Below are 23,125 nucleotides of genomic sequence, written 5' to 3'. Positions count from 1 at the left end.
TTGAATTTGTAATGCAACATGATGGCACTTGGCAATATGGCCAATGCATTTTTTGTGTTGCTTGAGTGGAGACATCATGTAATTGTGACAAAGTCAGGCTGGAGAGCTGCAAGAGGGTGGTCTTCTCAATACACAGAATTGCTTGTATGTCTTTGTGAAGGTTTCATTTTCCACAATGAAACACAGTCAGTCCAGTTATACATTTCATAAGATGAACTTCAGGTTCAAATAATCCATGGGAAGATCAGTCAGACACACTACTTTGTTGTCAGCCCAAATCTATAATTCCACAGGAGCCTTGATCCTTCACTTCCTTATTTTTTTACGTTCCACTTCTCATTAGATAACAGGATACTTCTGTTCTCTGCTTGGCATTGGAAGGCAGGTATATTAGCCCTAGAATGATAAAGACTCTTTTCCCTATAAATTGTGAAGGGATTACCTCAGGTCAATTAGGGATCCCTACATCCATTTAAAGGCTGCCTGAGACCTTTAAAAACCTCCTCCTCCGGTGAGACAGGGGAGGAGAGACAAGCTGCTGCAGCCAGGGCTAGTGGCAGCAGGAAAAAAGGGTGCTCTGGGGTGGATGGCTGCTCTCCTCTCTACAGAGGAAGCTACATAACAGATTGCCTGTTTAGTTTAGAGGAAGGGGGAGCACCCCCAGGGCCAAGAACAAGGCCACCCACCCTCAGGAGTCTCTCTCTATATGGTCCAGCGTGTGATCACTCCTAGAATAGAACATTCAGTTCTGGTAATGAGGTACCAGAACAATATTGACTAATAGGGGGATATTCAGAGAAGAAAAATGATTGGAAGGAGTGACTTCAAAGAGAAGTATTAATAGTTTAGGTAAGTGATGACAATATGGTAACTGTCTAGAAATATTGGAATGTTTCATGGAGAGAGAGGAATTATTTATGGTGATACGAGAAAAATATAGCTAGGGACAGTGTGACAATATTATACAAAATTAAAAAGAAAATGTAGGTTGAGGTCAAACTTGCAAGCAGAGTGTGGGACAGTTTCCCAAGTGACCATGCTTCCATCTGCACTCCTTGTACTTCTCTAAATTGGATTGGACAACGTGGTAATACAAAGAATAGTGGTTTGCATGGCAGGGGAATAGAGTTGATGTATTGTGTCTTTTCTCAGATTTGTGGGAGACATAGCAAGAAATGTTCTTTCTTTCAGGGTTCAGTTCCACAAGGTGCAGAACACTCTGGCCTCAGTCTAGAAAAGAGTTTAAGAATGTGCTTAATTTTGAACACAAGTAATCCCAGATGCTTAAATGATTAGCTGGATTGAAATCAGATTAGCTGGATTTCAGAATACTTATCATATTGCAGGATTGAGTCCTTAACCCCATTGGAAGGAGTGGCTACTCAAGTTGTTCTCCAGCTTTGAACTGCCCTGTGAATAGTATCTCCCAGTTCTGCACCAGACTGTTTTAAATTGCTCAATGATGTACTGATCTTTGCAAAACTGGACTGCGTAATCCTTTGTAGAGAAACAAAATGATGCTCAGAGATTACGGTGATGAACACAGCAGTCATGTTTATAAACAACTATTTACTGATTTAATACACTGTGAAGAGATTTGCTTTAATCTTTCATGACTGCCTAGTGCCTCCACTTTTTGACAAGCTCAGTATATTGTCAGTATATTTGCATATAGGATATAACAAAAATAATTTCAAATATAATAAAGCCTTGAAAAGGGTAGTGGGGTTTCTACAGTGACCAGCACAATGGGGTACTAGTCCACAGCACTACCACAATTCACAGATAAAAATAAAAGATTTAATTACTTAAGCAAGTGTAATTTTTTTTAAAAGGCTAAAGAGATTGCATCTTAATTTCTAGTTTGACTTTTTGTCAGACTCCATAACACTAAGCTGGATTCCGATACCCTTGCTCACTGCTCCTTACTCCAATGGCACTACTTGTATAGTAATGTGCTACACATTCACTTAAATGATTATTCTGAGAAGTGAGCGCTATTCTGATTTGGAAGCATTTTGCACCCACTTTCCACTGATAGAAAGGACTACACACATTGCCCCATTGATGAACTGAGCCCCAACATGAACAAGGGAGTCAGAATCTGGTCCTTTGGGAATAGTAGGAATCTTTGTTTTACAAATGGTAGAAAGACTATGCTGGAACCAACTATAATGTAAAGAACTCTGCAAATAAGAGAGAAAAATTAAGTGTTCAGTATAAGAACATGTAGAAGTGGGGGGGAAAATTCACACCTAAAATGAAACTGGGGAAATTTGTGTTTTCATAATGTATGTGGTCCAAAACTGCACCGTTCGCAGAAGCCAGTGCTGTGAATTGTCAGCAGTTTTTTTGGTTTTTTTAAACTAACGCTACTTTGGGTTTGGTAAACGGAGGTGCTGAGGAAGCTGAAGTTCACAGATTAATCTTTTGGAGTCTTCAAACTTTATACGCATCTTTGTCTGGGCATTCATTTGAATGGCTGTCCTGAGAATACTTGTGTTATGAAATTCAAGCTAGTCAAGGGGACGTCATTATCAACAGTGCCCTCTTGTTGTCAGATCTTGAAAAGAGAAGCGGCAAGGACAAATATACAAGCAAATTTTTTTAAAAGCTAACTTTAGGTAGAAATTGACTATATTTTCCTTAATGTTCTGTAGTCTGTCCTATCAGATATTACTGAGCATGTGATTACAGAAAATGAACTCTTAGAAAGCTCTTTGGAACACATAGTTTGAGAGAGGAGAAACTATGATGCAAAGGGTTTCCAGCACATGGAAAGAAAAAGTCACATGAGATTAAGCACAGAATAAAAACTACTCTTCAAGTTTTCCTGTTATAGGAAAATATAATGACGCTAGAGAAAGAAAAAAATTAGGTGCGAGTGAATGTTTGAGCAAAATCCTTTCAGCAATTCTTTTTCTTTCTCTCCAAATTTCTACACTGTTACAATGGGCACCCATCCTATGCTCTGGTCACCTAACCCATAAATATAAAAAGGGCAAAGGACTGCCTCCCTCAGCCCACCATCTCCTTGAGAGCTCTTTGTGTTTTTTAAACAGAATTTTAAAAGCAATTAATATTTGAAGAGTGGGCCTACACAGCACATTGTTTTGGGTTAGGAGTTGCCCACTTAAACAGCTGTAATGCATGTCATGGTCAGCCTGAAGTTGGGGAATACACAGTTTTCAAAAGTTGGTTAAGAAGCAGAAAAGGTTGGACTTAACCTAGCTGTTATTTCTTGCACCTACCACAATAGGGTCCTTGTCTGTGGCTGGGGCTCCCAGGCACTACCACGCTACAAATCATATAATCATTACAAGGGGCATGATCCAACACCCACTGAAGTCAAGGGAAAGTCTCTCATTGGAGCAGAACAATTTGTATAGTGGGGGGGGGGGGGGGAAGAGAGCCACTGAACCAAACCCTAAACCATGAATATGAGGCAAATCGCTTCAAACCTGGGGGTGCAGCCGCACCCCTAGTTCCTGCCCCCCCCAGCTCGGCACAGTTGCTCCTTTAGTTATCAGGGGGCTCAGGGTACCCAGCGCCTCTTACCACCAGCTTCAAGCGCTCCGAGTAGTTTTCACGCTGTCCCCTCCCCCGCCCTGCGGCCAGCCGGTGCCTACCGGGCCAGAGAGGCGCCGGGGCGGGGGTGGGTTTCCGCCGCACCGAGCTGCCCCGCGGCGCGGTTTGCCCAGGACGCGGGCAGGCGGCGGGGCGCCCGAGGAGCCCAGCCCAGGCAGAGGGCTGAGCCCGGCACTTCCCTCAGCGCTCCAGGGCTGCGCGCCAGCGGAGCCGCCGCCAGCAGCGCAGCTCGGCCCCTAGGGGCCAGGCCGGGCGCCGGAAAGGCCAGCGGGGCGGGGCGGGCAAGCGGCGCTGTCCTAGCTCGGCTGGTGCTGCGCGGCGCACGCGTGTGCGCGGAGGGGCCCAGCGAGGCGGCGCAGGCGAGGAGCCCGGCTGGCGATGCTGGAGGGTGAGTGGCCCCCGGGCTGTGGGGGGAGGGGGCAGTGCGGCCTGCGAAGAATGGGGGGAGTTTCCAGCCTCTTCCCTGGGCAAGGGTCCCCTCCTGTCCCCCTCACCTGAACTCAGCTCGTTGCAACCAGGGCACAGGGGGCTCCTGGTTCTGGGCGCTTAGTGGGGCTGGGGGTCGGAGGGGGATCAGCCCAGCATCAGGCCCCAGAGGCTGGGCTTTGAGGGATTCTCATGCAGGGTCAGACTTTGCCCCCCTCTCTCCTTTCCAAATTCCCTCTCAACAGGAAAGCTGCGCGGTGAAGAGACACCCTGGAAGGGACGTGTCATGTTGGGTCAATGGTGGAGATGGAGCTGGCCTTTCTTGGTACCACAGGAGCTCTCCCCTGGTGACTGGAGCCACATCAGTGAAGCCAGGCAAGTCTATTCTGTGATCAGAATAAAAAGGACAGAGAGAGGAGTGTCTTGCCCACAGAAGTTAGAAATGGAAAAGACCCTGCTGGATCAGCACCTTGTTTTCTATTTAGCTGAGACAAGGTTCTGGGAGGGAGGAAAGATTATCCTTAATGATAAACTGCAGACCATGGGTTGAAATATATTTATCCCTTAGAAAGTGCTCACAAACCTTTTTGAGACACTGTACTCCAGGCTGAGAATGTCTGATCTCATTACGTCTTTTGGGACACAGTGCAGAAGTACTGACACTACACCATTGCTAAATGCTATTATTAGCGATTCAATACTTATTTCTGTTACTAAGGCAGGACATCCTACCTTTTTATGTTACAATTGTGTTTATTGTTATATCAGTGCATATTGGATGCTTCTGCAATTCAAATATGCATTTTTTAAAATAAATTTTTGCAAGCCATTTACGCATAGGAAATTAAGATATTTCTATTATCTAATGAATCCAGTCCAGCTCCCATTGAAGCCAATGGGAGCTGTGCTGTTGACTTCAATAGGATGATCAAGCCCAAAGTCACCATATTAATGGTTAAAAATATTTTTTACACATTTATTTGTATTACCATTGCACCTAGGAACTGTAGGCATAGACTAAGACCCCAATGTGGTAGGTACTGTACAAACAGAGAACAAAGAGACCATCCCTGCCCCAACGAGCTTTTGTATAACTATTGCTAAATATAAAAATCCATATTACCATGGAATCGTTTCTTATTATTGGATTCACACTATACCCTGTAATGGGTTCTTTTATCAATAATCCAAATGAAAACTATAAAAATGTAATATTTTGAATGAAAGCACCACCTTTAAAAAAAAGTTGGAGGTTGGTTTTTTCCAAGACCATATGATTGTATTAAGTAAGTTACAGGTATTTTTTTAAAAATTATTTAAGATATGTTTACCCAACAGCGGAATGGTTAGGCTGCCATATAAACGCTATATAATTCCAATCTTTCTGACATCTGCATACGGCTATATTCACACCTTTCTTTGTTCAACATCAAGGTCTGTCAACCCACAAAAGCAAGGACATTCCATAAGTGCTGCAACTCTATCCGTAACTCCTCATGGTCTTGTCTAGAAAATATCCTCAGCAAAAGTGCAGCTGCAGTGATGCTACCAGCAGTGTAAGCACTACCATAGACAAGGAGCAGTCAATTTTTTCAGACTACCTGTGGAGGTTAGATGATACAACATAAACACTCCTATTCTTGGTGTCCACTAGATTTTATACTATCAGTACCACTGTGGGTGGTGTAATGGTGCTGAAAAAACAGATATTAGATTTATTAGTATATTATTCATGATCCCTAAATAGTATGTGATCTGTCAGTTTGCATATGCTGTAATGCATGTAATGTAATGCACTGTCAGAGATCATGCTATCATTAGAAAGACATCTCAGTGTTCCTATCAATGGCAGTATATCCTGCTTAGAATGAAGTTTCTGCCTGAACTTTGAATTTCTTTGCTCTTGGAATGAGAACATCAGACTTAAAGGTGATCTGCAAAGCCTTTGTGAAGGATAAAATTCACAGACTATTTAAGAAGTAAAAATTAGTTGATCACATCAGTTACTTTAAGACAACTGTAATACTTTCATGGACACACAGAATTCACTCTTATCAGCACTTCTGCATATCATGTAGACTTCAAGGTTGTAAGCATGCATAAGCATGGGGGACCTTTTATTTTGTCTTCATAGGTTCGCTAGCTCACAAGATTAAAGAGAACCTCAGTTATCTTTTATTCAGTCTGTGTACAGGTAGCAAAATTTCCCCTTCCTGATATAGACTCTTAAAGGTTGGGTTTTTTAAAAAAAAAAAAAGAAAGTTTGAAGTTTATCTCTGATCTCCTTTGATATTTACTCTTACATTTTATGCTGTATGAATTTTGCGTATGTAACTTGGTCAGTTCATTTTATAGTGCTTTCATTGACAAGAACTTAAGCAATAAGCAACTAGCCAAAAGAGGATATGAATAGATGGGTTCTTGGCACATTGACTCAGGCAGTACTATGGCTATGGTTTTGCTGTCATAAAGCAAGCTGTCTGAAGGATGTTTACAGTTACTGGGCAATTTCAGTTTATTGGAAAACACACCATTTACTTGAATCACATTAGTGCTGTGATTGCTCATCAGTATGGTAGCTGATGATTTCAGTGACTGCTGTAAGTAAAGTTTATGCAGAGGCTGAGGAATTGTACAGTGAGACTTAAGATTTCAGTTTGAAGGACTTATAATTACAGGTTTAAAAACATACAGTCTTTATGAAATAGATAAGATTTAAAAAAATTACAAGCCACCACATATCAACTCCCCTCTATCTTTCATCCTCAGATACTTCTCAAAAAAAAGGAAAAGTTCACATTTCCTTGCCTCCCCCAACCCTCCTCCTCCAAAAGCCTGAAAGTAAAACTTCATATTAATGTAAAAAATTAGCAAAGACTGGATTTTCCAGAACAGTGTCTCAGACTTGTCCCCCAAAATGTCATGCAAAAGGGTCAGGATTTACAGATCTTCTAACAGCACAAATACTTCGTTGGAAATAAAGAATTAAATCATGAAAACATTGCAATAGAAGTATTCTCATTACAAATCATAAGAGTCATAATAGATTCACTCTGCTGTAACATGCCTGATATGCCTTCACTCCTCCAATATATATGTGCAGCATTACAGGATACAGATCATCAATTACTAATGCCACTTTTAGATGTTAAAATAGGGTGGAAAATAGTCCCACCTGAACTTGAAATATTTCAAGGCCCCTTCTGGGAATTTTCTGGCCAAAGTTCAAACACTTCAAGATCATCTATGTTTTAAAGTTGTTTATTATGACCAGAACTAGTATAGGTTTGCAGTTGAAGAGACATATTTATAATTTTAAAAAATGTATTAATCCTTTGGAAGCTTGAAACTTAAATCTCACTTTTAGTTTTAAAAAAAAAAAAGTGTTGCCTCCATTACATCTGCCTGGGCATTTGTTTATTGTAGGGTAGACTTTAACTAACAGTTTGAAAGTCAGCAGTGTTTTTATCATTTGTGCTGCCTTTCATTTTGTGGAAGTGGATGGATCAAAGAATTGTGGTATTGCCAGCTTCCACAATTTTATTATGAGTCTTGCATTATTTGGTGTTTTTCGTAAAGTTCTAGATTCTTGAATCTCTGGATTTTGAGAGAGTCTCAGGTTTCATTTTTTTTAAAAAAAAGTGTTTATGGCTCTCATGTAGGGTTGCCAACGCTCCAGGATTGGCTTGTTGTCTCCAGGAATTCAAGATTAATCTTTAATTAAAGATTATGTCATGTGATGAAATCTCCAGGAATACATCCAACCAATATTGGCAACCCTAAAGGCTCAAAAGCCAGAAGGCAAATAAGAACCACTCCACTTCTCTGTTTTAAAAAAAGTCATGATTTTATAGGGCCTGATCCATGATTTTCTTGGAGTCAGCAAGACTGATTCCTAGGAGACTATAGAGCCTTTGATTTATAACCTCTCTTTTGAATTTCACATGGTTGAACTAATTTCCTCATGCTGGAATAACACTTCCCATAGTGGCCTTCTCAGTAGCAAGGCTGGACTATGCCCTAAACCCTAGAGGAGTTTGGAGTTAATTAACAGGGAAGCTTTCACTGCCTCTGCTACCTGTTCTGTGTATAGGGGACACAGCATTACTCACTTTAGGGCAGTATCTTGGGTCACCCAAGAAAAGTCATAACACAGACTTTGAAGAGTGGCGGCAGGCACTGTGCCCCTCCCAGTCCCTCTCCTACCCACCCCCTTATCCCCCATGGGCTTTCTAGCCAGTGGATCATCCAGTTCACAAGACCACTTACTGTTCTCGTCTCACCATTCACCTGTCCTGTCCGCTAACTCCTTCTCCCCTGGGCTCCTACAGAGCAAAATTGCAGAGTTGAATTCTGTAGCACACAAGGGTTGCAGAGTGCCCCTACCTGGCAGGTCTTCTTCCTTGTAGCTGTGCAAGGACTAAAATATGGCAGAACTCCAGGGAGCTGGGGAATGTCACCCTTAAGTACTGCATGACTAATCCTGCTTAGATATACAAAGTAGTGGAAGAACAGGGAAGCGAGTAAGATGTGAACAGAGATCCTTATGTCTGCTTTGCACAGGGGCTAGTCACAGTCTGTCCTTGTGGTTCCTAACCATAAACACTACAATGGCTAGCACTTGCTAGTGGTGCTAACCTCCTCATAGCCTTTTTAGACTGTTGGGCTAGTAAAGAGGGACTATTGGGGGGGGGGGTTGGAAAAGCATATGCTATATCTTTTTTAAAGTGCTGTGGAAGGAGGCACACTTAGTCCATACGTTCCCATGGATACAGTGCCTGCCAGAAGCAGGTCAATAAGCTCTCTAGCCAATGCTTCCAGTAAGCCACAATTTATCCCTGTGTGTGAAAGGATTATTTTTTTAATTAAATATTGCAACAAGCATCTTTGATGTCCTAAGTTGCAGATGTTGTAACGTAAGGAGTATTTTAATATATTGTTTTTTATTTTTAAAAAACAGGGAAAAGGCATTCATTTCACTTTAGAGAGCAAAATGTTTTCCACATGGCTTGTGCACATGGCAATTTGGTGTTTGGTACAAGCAGTAACAGGTAAGTGTTTGATTTCTAAACAGAAACTTTGCTTAGAAAAATCTTGAACAGTTTAATTTGTTTCTCCTTCTGTCTTTGAGTGCTTTGTTGGAAAATGCCTTCCTTATATTTAAGTTCCAGAGGGTCATGCTACTGTTACTTCAATGCCTGCCTGGATTGTTTTCTTATTAAAAATAATTCATTTTCAGTTAATTGGATAACGCTGTTAAGAATAGTGGATGTGATTCTCTATTGCCTTGCGCCTTGTCATAGAGGATGTATGACACTACTATTCTGATTTGGCAGCATTTTACACCCTGGTGCACAACTGTAAACAACCCTACAAAGTGCAAGGCATTGGAGGATCAGGCTGGTCTTCATTGAATGCACTTTTCAGAACCAAATGGTGCACAAGATAAAAGAGCCAATACATGCAACCATTGGCAACTCACTTTCATTTGTTTATACTGCATATAACTAAAGTTTCACTTCTGTTGATGTGTGAATTCAAGGCTACTACAGGAAATAACTGCTAGTAATTTATTTAAAGTTAGAGGTTTGCTGTTGGTTACCTGAGAGGCACATCTTGCATACAATCCATTTCCAAATAGACGGAGTTGACTAGGTTAACAAATAAATAGAAATGCTGCTCCATCATTTTCCAGGGCCACTGAGCAACATCAAATGTATATGCACATATGTTTGAATTGGGTGTTACACCTGCCTATCCTTGCATCTACACGGGAACTATCTCCCATGGAATTCAGAGGGAGTTTTACCATTCACCTCAATAGGGACATGATTGCTGCTATTTCACCAATATGCATAGTGTTTTTTGTTAGAAGATAAAGTTCTGCTTTCAGGTGACTCCTTGGATTGTACTTTTTTCAGTAAGAAAGTAGGTTGGCTTTCATTCATGATGTCCCTTAAATCAACGAAAATTTAGTGCCAGGCACAAATCATAATCCAGAGTTCTGAACTGGATTATGGTAGAGGATTATACTGCTGGAGGATTCTCCTTTGCTTTGTAGAATACCCTATACTTAAGGCCATTCATTTTCAGTTTATAACTAACTGATTTCCCCCCCCACCCAATTCTCAAGTTTTAGAAAAGCTATTACTTGGGTTTGTTTTTTTAAAACAAACAAAAACAAAAAAACCCCAAACATTTACACAAATTTTAGACCACTCAACATGAAAATACTGATTATGTTGAGAAAAATCCAATCCATTACATTATTATTAACACAAACACATCTACCTAAAGTAATCTAAGTATAAATGTGATGCTATCTGTTAAAGTAAGGCAATGTAGTGAAGGATGTGCGCACATACAAATGCACCCCAGTGCTCAAGTCCTTAAAAAGAAAAGTGACAGAATTCCCTGGACCAGCTCCCCACTGCGGAAAGAGATGGCAGCTCAGCAATCTGCTGCTTTTTTTTTTCTGTCCTTCTGTCCCCCAATATTAACCCTGATATTTACCCAAAAACCTGAAGTTAATTTTTTGCACCGATTTTCACCCCTTTTATAAAATTTTTGCAATAAATACTGATACATTTCTAGGAAATTTCAAACAAAAGGCTTTGCACATTCTAAGAAGGGATCATGTGAGTATAAATACCCATGCATCTAATGAAGTGGGTATTCACCCATGAAAGCTTATGCGCCAATACATGTGTTAGTCTATAAGGTGCCACAGGATTCTTTGTTGCTATATATACACTGTTTGTTTTTCCCATTGTATTGTAGAAAATTGCAAAAGAGGAGACATGATTGCTAGCACAGATTCGGTAGTCCTTCCTGGATCAAACATTACCCTCTCGTGCCGGCTAAAACAGGGTGAACAATGCAAGGAGATAATTTTCAATAATTCTGAAATGGTCCTTGCATATGGAAGACACACATTTAGTTGCAAATGTAAATCAAATGGAAAAATCATCTGTGGAATTGACATCTATGTTGGAAGTAAGGAGAAGCTATTTCCTATTTTCTTCCTAGGGTATCAGATGTGATGTACCTCTGAACGCACATCACAAAGTGGTAGTGGGATAACTACTTTAGTGAGTCCATTGGGTGATGGATAGGTTATTATAGTCAGAGTTAGTTAATTATTTACTCTGGGCCAGATTGTGCCTCCGGGACCTTCCATACACTGATCTCCCCCCATGCATGTGTGGGCATTCACCATGTAGTGTCATATGCTTTACTTTGGGAAGGGGTTGGACACACACATCACCAGCCCACTGTAAACACATTGACCCTTTCCCCTTTGTAAAATACTACATGAGGCTTTATTAATGTTTGTGCCTCTCCCACCCTCCTCAGTGGAATGCCCCTTTTAGTGTGAAGGGAACAGAAGATTCCAAAGTAGTGGAAGATGGAAAAATCCACAACAGATTGCTCCGTTGCAGGGTTCCCCAAAATACAGACATAGGGTCTTGGCATAGATGGATCTAGCCTCCAGTGGATCCCCAAGATTTGTGATTCAGGGCACAAACTCCCAGTAGTTCCCCATGAATCCTAGTGTGAATAAGAAACTGTGCAATGGGAATCCCACAGAGTTTCCAGTAGCCTATGGGAGCTAATACTCTCTTTTGTCTCATGGGGAAGAAAGCTTTTTAAGAACAGTCATCAGTTGCTGTAGGCAGGCTTTTGGGCCCCAATCCTATCCAGGCTGTGCACGTTGAGGCCCCTGCGTCTATGTGGAATCCGATTGTCTTCACTGGGGCTCCGCACAGTGGTCACCCCATGGAAACAGCTTGCCGAAAGTGGAGCTTTAATTTGTTCTTCTAAGTAAGTAAAAAGCCAGTCTCCCATAAAAGAGCTAGTTTAAAAGACAGCCTGAACCCTGAACTCTTTGTTTTTAAAAACAAAGGCAACAAAACAAAACTCAAGACTGTGTAGAAGAGGGTTTCTTAATACCTCTGTTACCAGTTTTTACCTCAAATATTGATAAGAGTGTCTGTTCAGATCCTCCAGAGGAGCCAGGAAATGTATCCTGTATTCAGTATGGAAGAGATGGAAACCTTACTTGCACTTGGGTTAAAGGAAGACTCACTCACATAGACACTACCTACGTGGTACAGTAAGTAACTGGTGGACAAGGTTCTTTTTAGCCTACGTTGAATAATAGCTTGAAAACTTACTCTTTCTGGCAGGCCTATTTCTTTTTATTAAGGCCCCAAAAAAGTCAGTTGGCTTACGTTTAAACTATTTGGGGAAAAGCACAATGGAGACAGTATATGACTCAAATTCCTGAAAGCGAGCACACATTCAGCTCACATTTTTCCCCACAGTGGCTGTACCACTTTCCTCAGCACCTTCTGAGCTAGGCAGGGTGCAGGGACTACACCCCATTTCTAGACATGCTTCCCCCTTGAATCTGGATGTTTACTACTGGAACTGGTAATAAACAGCTGCTTAAGCTTGCCCTTCCTAGGGAACATTCTCAAACTGTCCAGCGTCCTAATATAGGTCCAGGGCAGGTTTTTCTCTGCTCAGTTACACCATCTGAGGATTTGGCCCACAGAGTGTGTGTTGAAGATTTTAATCACAGGTTTCTCTTTTGTTCTAGGCTAACAAATGAGACAGAATGCTTACATTTTGCAGAAGAAAGTATGAATCCTAAATACGGCTCACTGAATCTGACCAAGCTGAATTTTGAATCCAATTATACAGCTGTAGTTGCTGCCTCAAATAGACTAGGAAATGCTTCTTCCCTACCCTTTACATTCATGTTGATAGACATAGGTAAGTGTTACTTGTCTCTGAAATGAGCAGATCTAGGGAGCTGGTTAGAAGTGGTTGAATATACCAATATATGCCTTAGTGAATAAATTTCAAGTTTCAAAGACACCCAGAGCTTTGGATGGGGGTTCTTATTGTAAAGAAACATTAATATAAATTAATAAGGAAGTGACCCAGTGTAAATGTACCTGAAATTTATATTCCATCATATCTTACACAATGATTTCTAATCACATTGCATATCTAACTGGTTTTTGTTTTGTTTTTTTGGTCTTTGCTATTAGTGAAACCGCATTCTCCAACGGATATTTTAGTGAAATTTGACAACGTTTCTGCAACAAATTGCACTGTCTTGTGGCAGGATCAACAACAGTCACAAAGCTTTAGACTAAGATACCGACCGGTTAACAGTCATTCCTGGAATATGGTAATAATTCTTTCAAGGAAAAAAAAAAAAAGGAAGTTGCTGGTCACTGATGTTTGGTTTTGTTTAATTATTTTTACCAGGTTTTTTCCCTTCAAATTTGCATCTCTTCTTGTTGGCACCAAATTTAGGATATGAATTATTGCATTATAGGAAATTAGCTTTAATTTAAACGTCCATCATAAACACCATCTTTGGTCTGAAGTTTTCTGCATGTGAGGCCCTAATCCTGCAAGAACGTATTCATGTACTTAATATTATGCATATGAATAGCCTCAGCGAAGTCAAATATTCATTTGAGTCTTTTCAGGATCACGGCCCTCATGTCTGACATAGCCCTGTGTTCAGACATATAGTAAGTAACTTGCTGCATCTCAGCAAAAGCCAGAAATTTTTTATTACACTTTCAGAGTTATAAGATATAAACATATATCTACCACACTTGTTAAGCTGAAGAAGGGCCTTGTCCAACTCCTATTGAAGTCAATAGGAGTTTTTCCCTTTTACTTTAACAGGATCCAAGTCGGACCTCAAACAAACATATTAGGGTTTTTAAAAAAGTATAAATCATATAAAGTATTGAGAACAGAATTTGTGAACAATGGAAGAGTTTGTTATCTTCAGATTATTAACTATAGAATTCTGTTGGAAAACTGCAAACCAAAATATTCATTACCCTTTTCTTTTTTAAAAGGTTATTTAGGGTTGCACTGAATTAGTTTGCCATTGGTTTTAAGCATTGTATTAATTTTTTTTTTTTTGCTACATGAGGATAGCTGGTACTGTAACTCCCAAAATGATATTTCTGTGAGTAACCCCAGAACTTGACAGTACTGCAGAAATGAGTAGTTTGCTAAAACTAGAAAATTAGTGACCCACCAGGAGTTAAGAATATGCCTTGCAGCAGTTTGAGGAAACTTTTCTTCAGACAATGAGCTGACACCTAAACTCCCAATCAGACAGAAGAAGGGCTCCCGGAAGCCTGGCTGGTGATCACTCAAAACTAGTCTCAGACTTTGGGTAACAGGGTGCTCTGAACCTATTGCGACAGCATATAGGGGTGTGTGCACGTAAGACCTAATAAAAAAGGTAATTTTAGGTAAAAGCACTCTTGTTTTTACCAATTATTTATCAAACAGAGGAGCTGTCCCCATTGATTTATTCCTGACACCACATAAAAAGGACCATTAAGTTACCACTGCTTTGGGTTCTGAAAACCCTGGGTAGCAGTACAGGCTTCAGGCAGAATATCAGTTATCCATAATTCAGAGCATTACTTCATTCAATCTTTATTTCCTCTTAAGTTTAACATTACATATGCTTTACATTTAATGCCATTAAAAGGTTGAAATTTTAAATTCTACAAGACATAATCTACATGATCTGAAGCCACATACAGAGTATGAATTTCAGGTTTGCTGCAAATTTCACCCCAACAGAGGAATGTGGAGTGACTGGAGCACATTTCGAATACAGACTCCAGAAGCAGGTAATAAAATATGCAGTTTGCCATGTTAATTTGTTGTCTAACATGTATTTAGAAATTGTTTGAGAACAGTTTAATATTAATAAATGCAAAATGTGGGGTAGATTCTACCATCAGTTACAGCTGTGTAAATCCAAAAGTAGAGATAGTCGGAAATTGGAATTCCTGTTCATCGGGAAATTCCAAAATGTCAGAAAAAATAATTCATTTGGAAATGGAACAAAAAATAAATTTCTGAAGTTTCCTGCAAAACAGGAATTCCAAAAATGTTGTTTATTAAAAGCTGAAATATTATTTCATTTTGATCTTTTTGAAATGTTTCCAAGGCTCTTGGAGCCCACAGGCAGGGCTCCTAAGAATGCTGAGCCGGGAACCTGGAAGCCCTGGTTCTGGGGCCATCTGCCTGACATACTGCCCTGGAGCTGGGGACCCTGGGAGCCCAGACTGCCAATGAGGCAGAGGCCTGGAAGCAGAGGTTGCCAAGGAGCTGCACCCCTGAATGCCAGGACTTTCAGGCTCTTCACTACCTATCAGCCTACCGGGTGGGCTGCTGAGAGGCCAAGCATGGTGGCAGGAAATCCAGGCAGGCTTCCATTAGAAACCTGCCTGGTTTCTGTTGTCAGTTTCAACTAACTTGACATGTTTCTTTGGAACATTTTGATTGAAACAAATTGGCATTTTCTGATGGAAAAACATTCTGTTGGAAAATTTCTCAACAGCTCTATCCAGAAGTCAGTGGAGTCACTTCTGACTTACACTGTTGTAACAGAGCAGAATCTGGCCATGTGTTCTGACAGTCAAACACACAATAAAGTATGAGGTGAACAGTAGATGTTGCCACTATTCCATATTGTAGGAATAGGTGACAGTTTCCAGGAACACATAGTAAGACCATAAAGAGAATTAGTATTAATCAATTTGTGCCAGCTCTAATATAAGATGTGTGATGCTCACTATCGGGTCATGTGTTTGCTAGCTTGACTTCAAAACTACACCCTATGAAATCACATAGTACAGACTTTTCAGTTCTTCTTAAAGAAGAAAACTTCTCAGAAGTTTGTCTGTCAAAGTTGTGTTAGTTTGGCACCAGCTCCTTTGATCTTACACATACCTTTGATATATTTTTAAGTTATTATAAAACCTACAGGATCTTACTATGACTCATGCAATTTACCACCATTGACAACATCAGTTTCTGTATGAGGCATTGACTGATGCAAGAGAGGTGTGAACCTTTTCTCCCCCCTAACAATTTCCTTCTTGTAACCCTTTGTACGCACATTGGGTTGCTATAGTATTTCAGTTAAATGTTAGGATTTCAGTTAGGGCGGGGAGGAGCATTTAATCTTTTTCCCAGCTAAACATGAAATAAGAATCTCAAACTAATCAACAAGTATACTCTAGCCTCATTCCAACTGATCTCAATAGGAGTCATTAGTGAGAAGTCAGAGACAAAATGGCTACATTACTACCTAAAATAACTAATGTGCAGAATTTAAAGCTCTGCTTTTAATATAAGAATGAATTTTTTAAAAAGCTACTTATTTTCAAGTCTCTATAGGGTCTGGTCCTGCATTGGGACATGTTACATTTAAGCACCATTCTGGAATTTCTGTTCATTCAAGCACCTTGTATAGGATATATGTGCAAATAGCCTTGAAGGAGGAATATTTTTTGATTCTTTGGAAAAAAAACCTCTATCTCACCATCTAATAGTGCTTAGTATTGGGAGAACTAAATCCTACTTTTTTCCCCCTCCTTTAGCTAAGATTAATAAGGTTGTGGGAGATTTACAGGTGATATGGGGCAAGAGTTATTAGCATTGCTTATATTAAGGACTTATCTCCTCCTTGCATGCAGTCCCAGTCACATTCCAGTCAGATTTGCCCATGAGCTCCTTGCTTTTGTTTTAGAGTTATTAGTAACTATTTGTTCTTATTTGAGTTGTGTTTTTCTTTCTTCAAAACTGATTTCACTAGTGTATGCTGAACCAATCTGTAGTATCTTTTGTTTTACTAGCTTTCTTCTTATCTTGCTACTTCTTTCTGATTTTGAACTACTTGAGCACATAGGCCAAAAGTTGGTGGGCATTCTCCACACTCAGTTTGCTCCATTTTTTTCCTACTGTGGGTTTATTAAAAACTTTAGCCAAAGCTTATCAGATATCTTATTTCTGCTAAATCTTAAAAGGTCTTTCATGAACATTTTTCTTCTTTGGGCTAACTGCAACTTTTGACACCACTAATGATAGAATCATAGAATATCAGGGTTGGAAGGGATCTCAGGAGGTCATCTAGTCCAACCCCCTGCTTAAAGCAGGACCAATCCCCAACTAAATTATCCCAGCCAGGGCTTTGTCAAGCCTGACCTTAGAAACCTCTAAGGAAGGAGATTCCACCACCTCCCTAGGTAACCCATTCCACTGCTTCACCACCCTCCTAGTGAAAAAGTTTTTCCTAATATCCAACCTAAACCTCCCCCACTCCAACTTGAGACCATTACTCCTTGTTCTGTCATCTGCTACCACTGAGAACAGTCTAGAGCCATCCTCTTTGGAACCCCCTTTCAGGTAGTTCAAAGCAGCTATCAAATCCCCCCTCATTCTTCTCTTCTGCAGACTAAACAATCCCAATTCCCTCAGCCTCTCCTCATAAGTCTCGTGCTCCAGCCCCCTAATCATTTTTGTTGCCCTCTGCTGGGCTCTTTCCAATTTTTCCACATCCTTCTTGTAGTGTGTGGCCCAAAACTGGACACAGTACTCCAGATGAGACCTCACCAATGTCAAATAGAGGGGAACGATCACATCCCTCAGTGCACACTGTTGATTCATATCCAGTGTCTCATCCACTGTAACCCTAGGTCCTTTTCTGCAGAACTGCTGCCTAGCCATTCGGTCCCTAGTCTGTAGCAGTGCATGGGATCTTAAGTGCAGGACTCTGCACTAGTCCTTGTTGAACCTCATTAGATTTCTTTTGGCCCAATCCTCTAATTTGTCTAGGTCCCTCTATCCTATACCTACTCATTCATTATGAACATTTATTATTTTCAGTAACATAATAAGAAACGGTATATTCCCATTGAGCTTAGATCTAGTGCTCTTTCTACCAAGAAAGTAAGTCACAAATAGATATAAATCATACAAGAAAAACCCTACCAGAATGTTATCTATGGAGCTGTTAATCTGTCTTGAGTAGCCACAGAAAAGTTTGCAGATGTTGAGCCAGTAAGAATAAAACAAACACACACACACAAAAAAACCCTGTCCTGTGCTTGAGTGCTGTGGCATAACCACAAGGTTAATTGTTTTAGTGCTGAAATGGTTTAACTCTCTCCAAGTTTTGTGCAACTATTAGCAGCTGATCTTGTTAGCATGCTATTATGCATTGAATGATGGCAGGATGTAGCCTTAAGAATGTATCTGAGTTTTATGGTTTGGATGGATGCCCTAGAATCTTGTTTTCCTTGTACGTAATCACACCACTAACATAACCTACCTGTCTTAGTACTTATATTGTCGTTCATCTATAAATATTTCTAAAGTGCCTCTCGCTGTAGCCTCTAAGTACTATACATGAATGAAAAATTCAGAAGGGTCCCTTCAAGGATTCTAGGCTGCATGGTTTTGTGCCATTTAAAACACATTTCTATTTCAGTTTAGTTTTGTTTTCCCTCATATCTTTCAACATTTTGCAGATTTGTATCAAAGTGCAGTCATAAACTCAACACATTTTTCCCCCCCAACCAGTGCCAAGTGGGTTGTTAGATGTCTGGTACATAATGCAGGATATGGACTCCCAAACACAGAATATCACTCTTTTTTGGAAGGTAAGATTTTACTAATCTAAGTGAATTTAAAAGTATATAGTCAAGTTTGAAGCAGGGACTGTGTTTTACTGTGTTTGAAGAGAAAGGGCTTAGAGCAAAGAAAAACACAGCTCCCTTTCTCCTGCTAACAGCAGAAAGAGAGCTACCTCCTTGCCTCCCTTTAAGGGAGCAGACCAAGGAGGAGAGGAAATTCAGCTACTTGTGAGTTTTCTTCTCCTCTTTGATCAGTGCAGCAAAGACTCGCCAGGTGGGGGAATGTGAAGAGGGAGCCAGTTCCTGGCTGAAGAGTTTTTGGGGTCCCAACATTTCCTGCCAGTGGATGGAGTAGGAGTAGCAATACCTGATCAGGGGAGTGAAAGTGTTCCAGCTATGGTTTCCCACCCCTTTCCTTTAAAAAAGGATGCTCTCCATCACTACTTCCCCCTTCCTTCCAGGGAATCATAGAATATCAGGGTTGGAAGGGTCCTCAGGAGGTCATCTAGTCCAACCCCCTGCTCAAAGCAGGACCAATTCCCAACTAAATCATCCCAGCCATGGCTTAGGAGAGAGAATATCCATGTTCTCCTCCCCCTCCCCAACATTTTAACTCTCATCCCTGCTGCGGGGAAGACATATTTTGAAATACCTTTTGTGGTGTTATTTATAATATCTTAGTCTGAGGATCTTCTAAAATGCGGGAAGTTTCATGGGGCATTTCAAAATTTAAGATCAGAATGGCCACACTGGGTCAGACCAATGGTCCATTCTAGCCCAGTATGCTGTCTTCCGACAGTGGCCAATGCCAGGTGCTTCAGAGGGAATGAACAGAACAGGCAATCGTAAAACGATCCATTCTGTCATCCACTCCCAGTTTCTGGCAATGAGAGGCTAGGGACACTCAGAGTGTGAGGTTGCAGCCCTGATCATCGTGGCTAATAGCTATTGTTGGACCTGTCCTCCATGAGTTTATCTAGTTCTTTTTTTTTAATCCCATTATAGTTTTGGTCTTCACAGCTTACCCTAGCAACAAGTTCCACAGGTTGACTTTGGGTTGTGTGAAGACATACTTCCTTCTGTTTGTTTTAAACCTGCTGCCTATTAATTTCGTTAGGTGACTCCCAGGTTCTTGTATAATATGAAGTAACACTTCCTTTGTATCTGGTAAGTTATTGACACGACAGCTGCTACTTCTAGTCAGAACAAATATGCTTCTGCTAATTAAAAGAAATATATTCAGATCTTCTCCAACATGAAGTGCCACTGCTGACTAGCTAATTTCTGATAAGGAGTTACAGCTAACCAGTCTCAATAAGCTTTCAAATAATGCCTACGTTGTTACTGTACTTCCTCCAGCTTCTAGACTAGAGGTAGGAAGAAAGTGAAAGTGTGTTACTAAAGGACAGGTGTTGATATGAGTATCATTTTCTAGCGAAGAGGACTATTATTATAAATAGCTGTCTGATTCAGAAAAATGTTACCTCACCTTAAAATGGGTATTGGAAGGAACAGTGGCTGAGTTACTTAATATAAGTAGCTTGAGGGTCTGAAGCAAGATGTGGAAGGTGTGAAAAGCACTGAACAAGCAGATAGTTTTTTGTCATTCAGATTAGTGACAGACCACAGTAGTGACGATTGGTAGCCACAGCAGCTGTTCTTGAAGTTGTTCCGATTTCCTGAGTTTGTTTTCCAATTCTTTATTCTCATAAGGAATATACGCACATGACAGAAGTATTAGATCAGACTAAACCCCTTCCTGGAAAGGAAGAAAGATGTGCTGGTATATTTTTTCCAGGAAATGACAGCTCTCCCAGCTGCTGTTAGAGGAGATTCTGAATTAGGCCCTGATTCAAAGCTTATTGGCTTGTATGGAAAGACTACATGGAGGACAGTGGGCTTGAAATCGAGCCTTTAATGGACAAGCTATAGCCCATGTGTAGTGTGTTCATATTATAAAAACTTATGACAGGGAGATTGTATACGAGGTGACACAGGAATCTATTTTCTTTCATTGTATTAGGCAGACAGACAGAACTAGGAATTACTACTTCTGTTGTTCTAATCAGTGCTTCCAGAACCATCACAGATGGTGTTCATTAGTAATTTTCCACAGCAGAGGGAGCACAGGTACAATATCTTTTTACAGGTCTTACATGAGCAATGATTTTTCTTCTTTATATTTCTCAGTGACAGGATTTCCACCTCCTTCTCTCCTTGTCCCTGGATAGCAGCATCTAATGAATCATTTTCTCACAAAAAAAGATCCTTTCAGCACTGAAATGTAGCTAAGGTAGCAGTTAATGGCAAACTTTGCAATGGGGATTCTTAAAGGAGGAGGAGTTAGGTGACCAATTCCCAGCGAACTGATTTGATTGAATGGGATTTAGGTGCCTAACTACCTTAAACTCCTTTGAAAACCCTATCCAAAAGCATTACTTTAATTACGTGTAGCTACCTGGTAGAAGATGCATTTGAGCAGAAGCAAAAACACAGTGGGTTTTTTTAGATGCACTACCTAGCAAATAATTGCATTGTTTTTTGTGGTTTTTGAATGGAGTCAACCAGAATTGCTGATCTCAGGTTTGTTAGCTTACGGAGACAGCTCTGGGAAACAAAGTGTGTTAACCTCCACGGAACCACCACACAGGACATAAGCCATTGTCTTACCACAGGACCCACAAATAACCAGCTTTCCATCCCTCTCCTCTACAGAGAGGGAAAGCTGGATTAAAGTTTTATAATTTTATTTCCCTTAAGGAAAAGGGATTTAACAGAACGATAACCTTTCTGCATCATTTGAAACCAACCTATAAAATCCTGGAGCAGGGATACAAGACCTATAGCGGTCTGTACAGTCTTATTGAGTTCCCTAGGACTTTGCTTTAAAAGGTATAATTGCACCTCAAATAGTTCATTTATGAGCTATAAGTTTTGCAAAGAAATCAGACAAGTAGAGAGATTGCTCTGCTATTACTCTATAATTAAGGTTCTCTGCCATAGAATTAGTATGTATCTTGGCATAGATTTTAAGGCCAGAAAGAACCATTAGATGATCATTTAGCGTGACCTCCTGAGGAACACAGGCCATAGAACTTCAGCCAACTTCTCTTTGCTATATATTTTGTTGTAGAAATTGCAATGGGCTTATGAACAATAATAAAAAAGAGTGAACTAGAGAATGTTGTCAGATTGTAAATTTAAGGTAGGTCATATTTGGTATCTAAGCTACAGAGTAGTGTCCCTTTGATCACTACAGTGTCTGCATTTGAATTAAAAAAAACAAAAAAACCCCAAGATGTGCCTATGCCATTTAAATAGATTCTTTAAAAAAAGTGGAAATAGCAGGTTCATAACAGAAGTACTATTGAAGTCTCAGTTTTTGATAGTTTTTTTTTTTTTGGCCTTTGCAAGCCTGATGCTCCTTTGGGAGGATTCTATGTCAGTGTAGCTGCAGCACTCTCCATCAGTAGATGGGGCTCGCACCAGCACACTTCCCTTCAACAGTAGGGGCTGTTGCATCTCATTCTGGTTGTCTCTGCTGGAGGAGCTGTTTTTGATACTGAGTGGAAATGGCAGGATCCTCATAAACTTTCTCCGGTCTTCATAATATCTTTTCTAACATCGCTGATTCTTTAATAGCTTCTGCATTTATTTCATAATTACAGAATTATCAGAAACAGAATGTTACTGTGAAGAAGGCTCTGGTACATCTTGAATATGAAAAGCCTTTATGTATATAAAATCAAAAACTCCCAATTATATTCTAAATATTTGATCTGAATTCATGTCTTTTTCTAGACAGGATTTCTCATCAGTTATTACAGCCTCTTCTGCCGGCGTGTACTTTTATGCCAATTTTTTTAGGTATCGAACCTTTTACAGTTGAGTTTAATTATTACTATATTGAACCTTTATACTGTACATGCATTATGCACAAGCTATTGTAAAGGCACCAGACGCTTCTGTGAACTACTAGCCATAGCTTTTGGTAAGATGTATAGTTCTCAGCAGCTAACAACATATTTATCCAAGAGCAGACGTGAAAACTTTCCAAAGTCACTTGAAGCACTTCAGTTAATTAATTTCAATTGAACAGTGCTAGTGCAAGGTGCTCTTAACAGTTTTGGCAAATTCCTGTTTTTGAATATTTGTGATCTTGCCAGGAAAATAATGGGGGAAAGTAATAAGGTATATTTCTTTGTAGGTTATGAGCAAGTCAGAAGCAAGAGGAAAGATCCTGCATTACACACTGACCTTTCAAGCACTAAACCAGAAGAGTCCTAGAACGACAGACGTGAACATTACCACACAAACCCACTTCACTAGAGTCCTCCCCAAAGTGGATTATAACATAATGGTCTATGCTCATAATTCAAAAGGAAACTCGTCTCCAACGTCCATCATTACTGATCTGAGTATTTTAGGTAAACACTGTTACTGCTTGAGTTACGAGAAATATCAGCTCTTGCTTTTGAACAGAGCAGAACTCTGTGTTCTGAAGTATTCAGCTTTTGTGACCTTCAGCTTAAGCTAGAAGGTCATTCAAAGCCCTGTTACCTCTTTATACAGTTCAGATTAGTGCTTATGAGGCTTGCTGCCTAGGCTAATAATTTGTCAGAGTT

At 40.2% G+C, this 23,125-nt stretch overlaps 2 protein-coding genes across 4 annotated transcripts in view; one reads left to right on the top strand and one right to left on the bottom strand.

Annotated features, from left to right (window-relative positions):
- Window positions 1-23,125, bottom strand: part of C8H1orf141 (chromosome 8 C1orf141 homolog) — a 126,850-nt gene that overhangs the window by 100,208 nt on the left and 3,517 nt on the right. The window lies entirely within an intron of this gene.
- IL12RB2 (interleukin 12 receptor subunit beta 2) overlaps window positions 3,897-23,125 on the top strand; it is a 31,155-nt gene continuing 11,926 nt past the window's right edge. For 2 of the 3 annotated variants that reach the window (XM_039485035.1, XM_039485033.1), the window contains exons 1-10: window positions 3,897-3,976; window positions 4,260-4,389; window positions 8,975-9,065; window positions 10,795-11,010; window positions 12,016-12,130; window positions 12,620-12,795; window positions 13,077-13,219; window positions 14,561-14,705; window positions 18,448-18,527; window positions 22,708-22,927. In XM_039485035.1, coding sequence (XP_039340969.1) covers window positions 9,008-9,065; window positions 10,795-11,010; window positions 12,016-12,130; window positions 12,620-12,795; window positions 13,077-13,219; window positions 14,561-14,705; window positions 18,448-18,527; window positions 22,708-22,927 — 1,153 coding nt within the window. In that variant the 5' untranslated portion in view covers window positions 3,897-3,976; window positions 4,260-4,389; window positions 8,975-9,007. The remainder of the gene's footprint in view (window positions 3,977-4,259; window positions 4,390-8,974; window positions 9,066-10,794; window positions 11,011-12,015; window positions 12,131-12,619; window positions 12,796-13,076; window positions 13,220-14,560; window positions 14,706-18,447; window positions 18,528-22,707; window positions 22,928-23,125) is intronic. The other variant, XM_039485034.1, reaches the window with a different exon arrangement.

The sequence above is a fragment of the Mauremys reevesii genome, linkage group 8 (genome assembly GCF_016161935.1).
Source record: "Mauremys reevesii isolate NIE-2019 linkage group 8, ASM1616193v1, whole genome shotgun sequence".
NCBI lineage: Eukaryota > Metazoa > Chordata > Testudines > Geoemydidae > Mauremys > Mauremys reevesii.
Note: the sequence above shows the minus strand (reverse complement) of the source record. Positions and strands in the feature narration are given on the sequence as shown.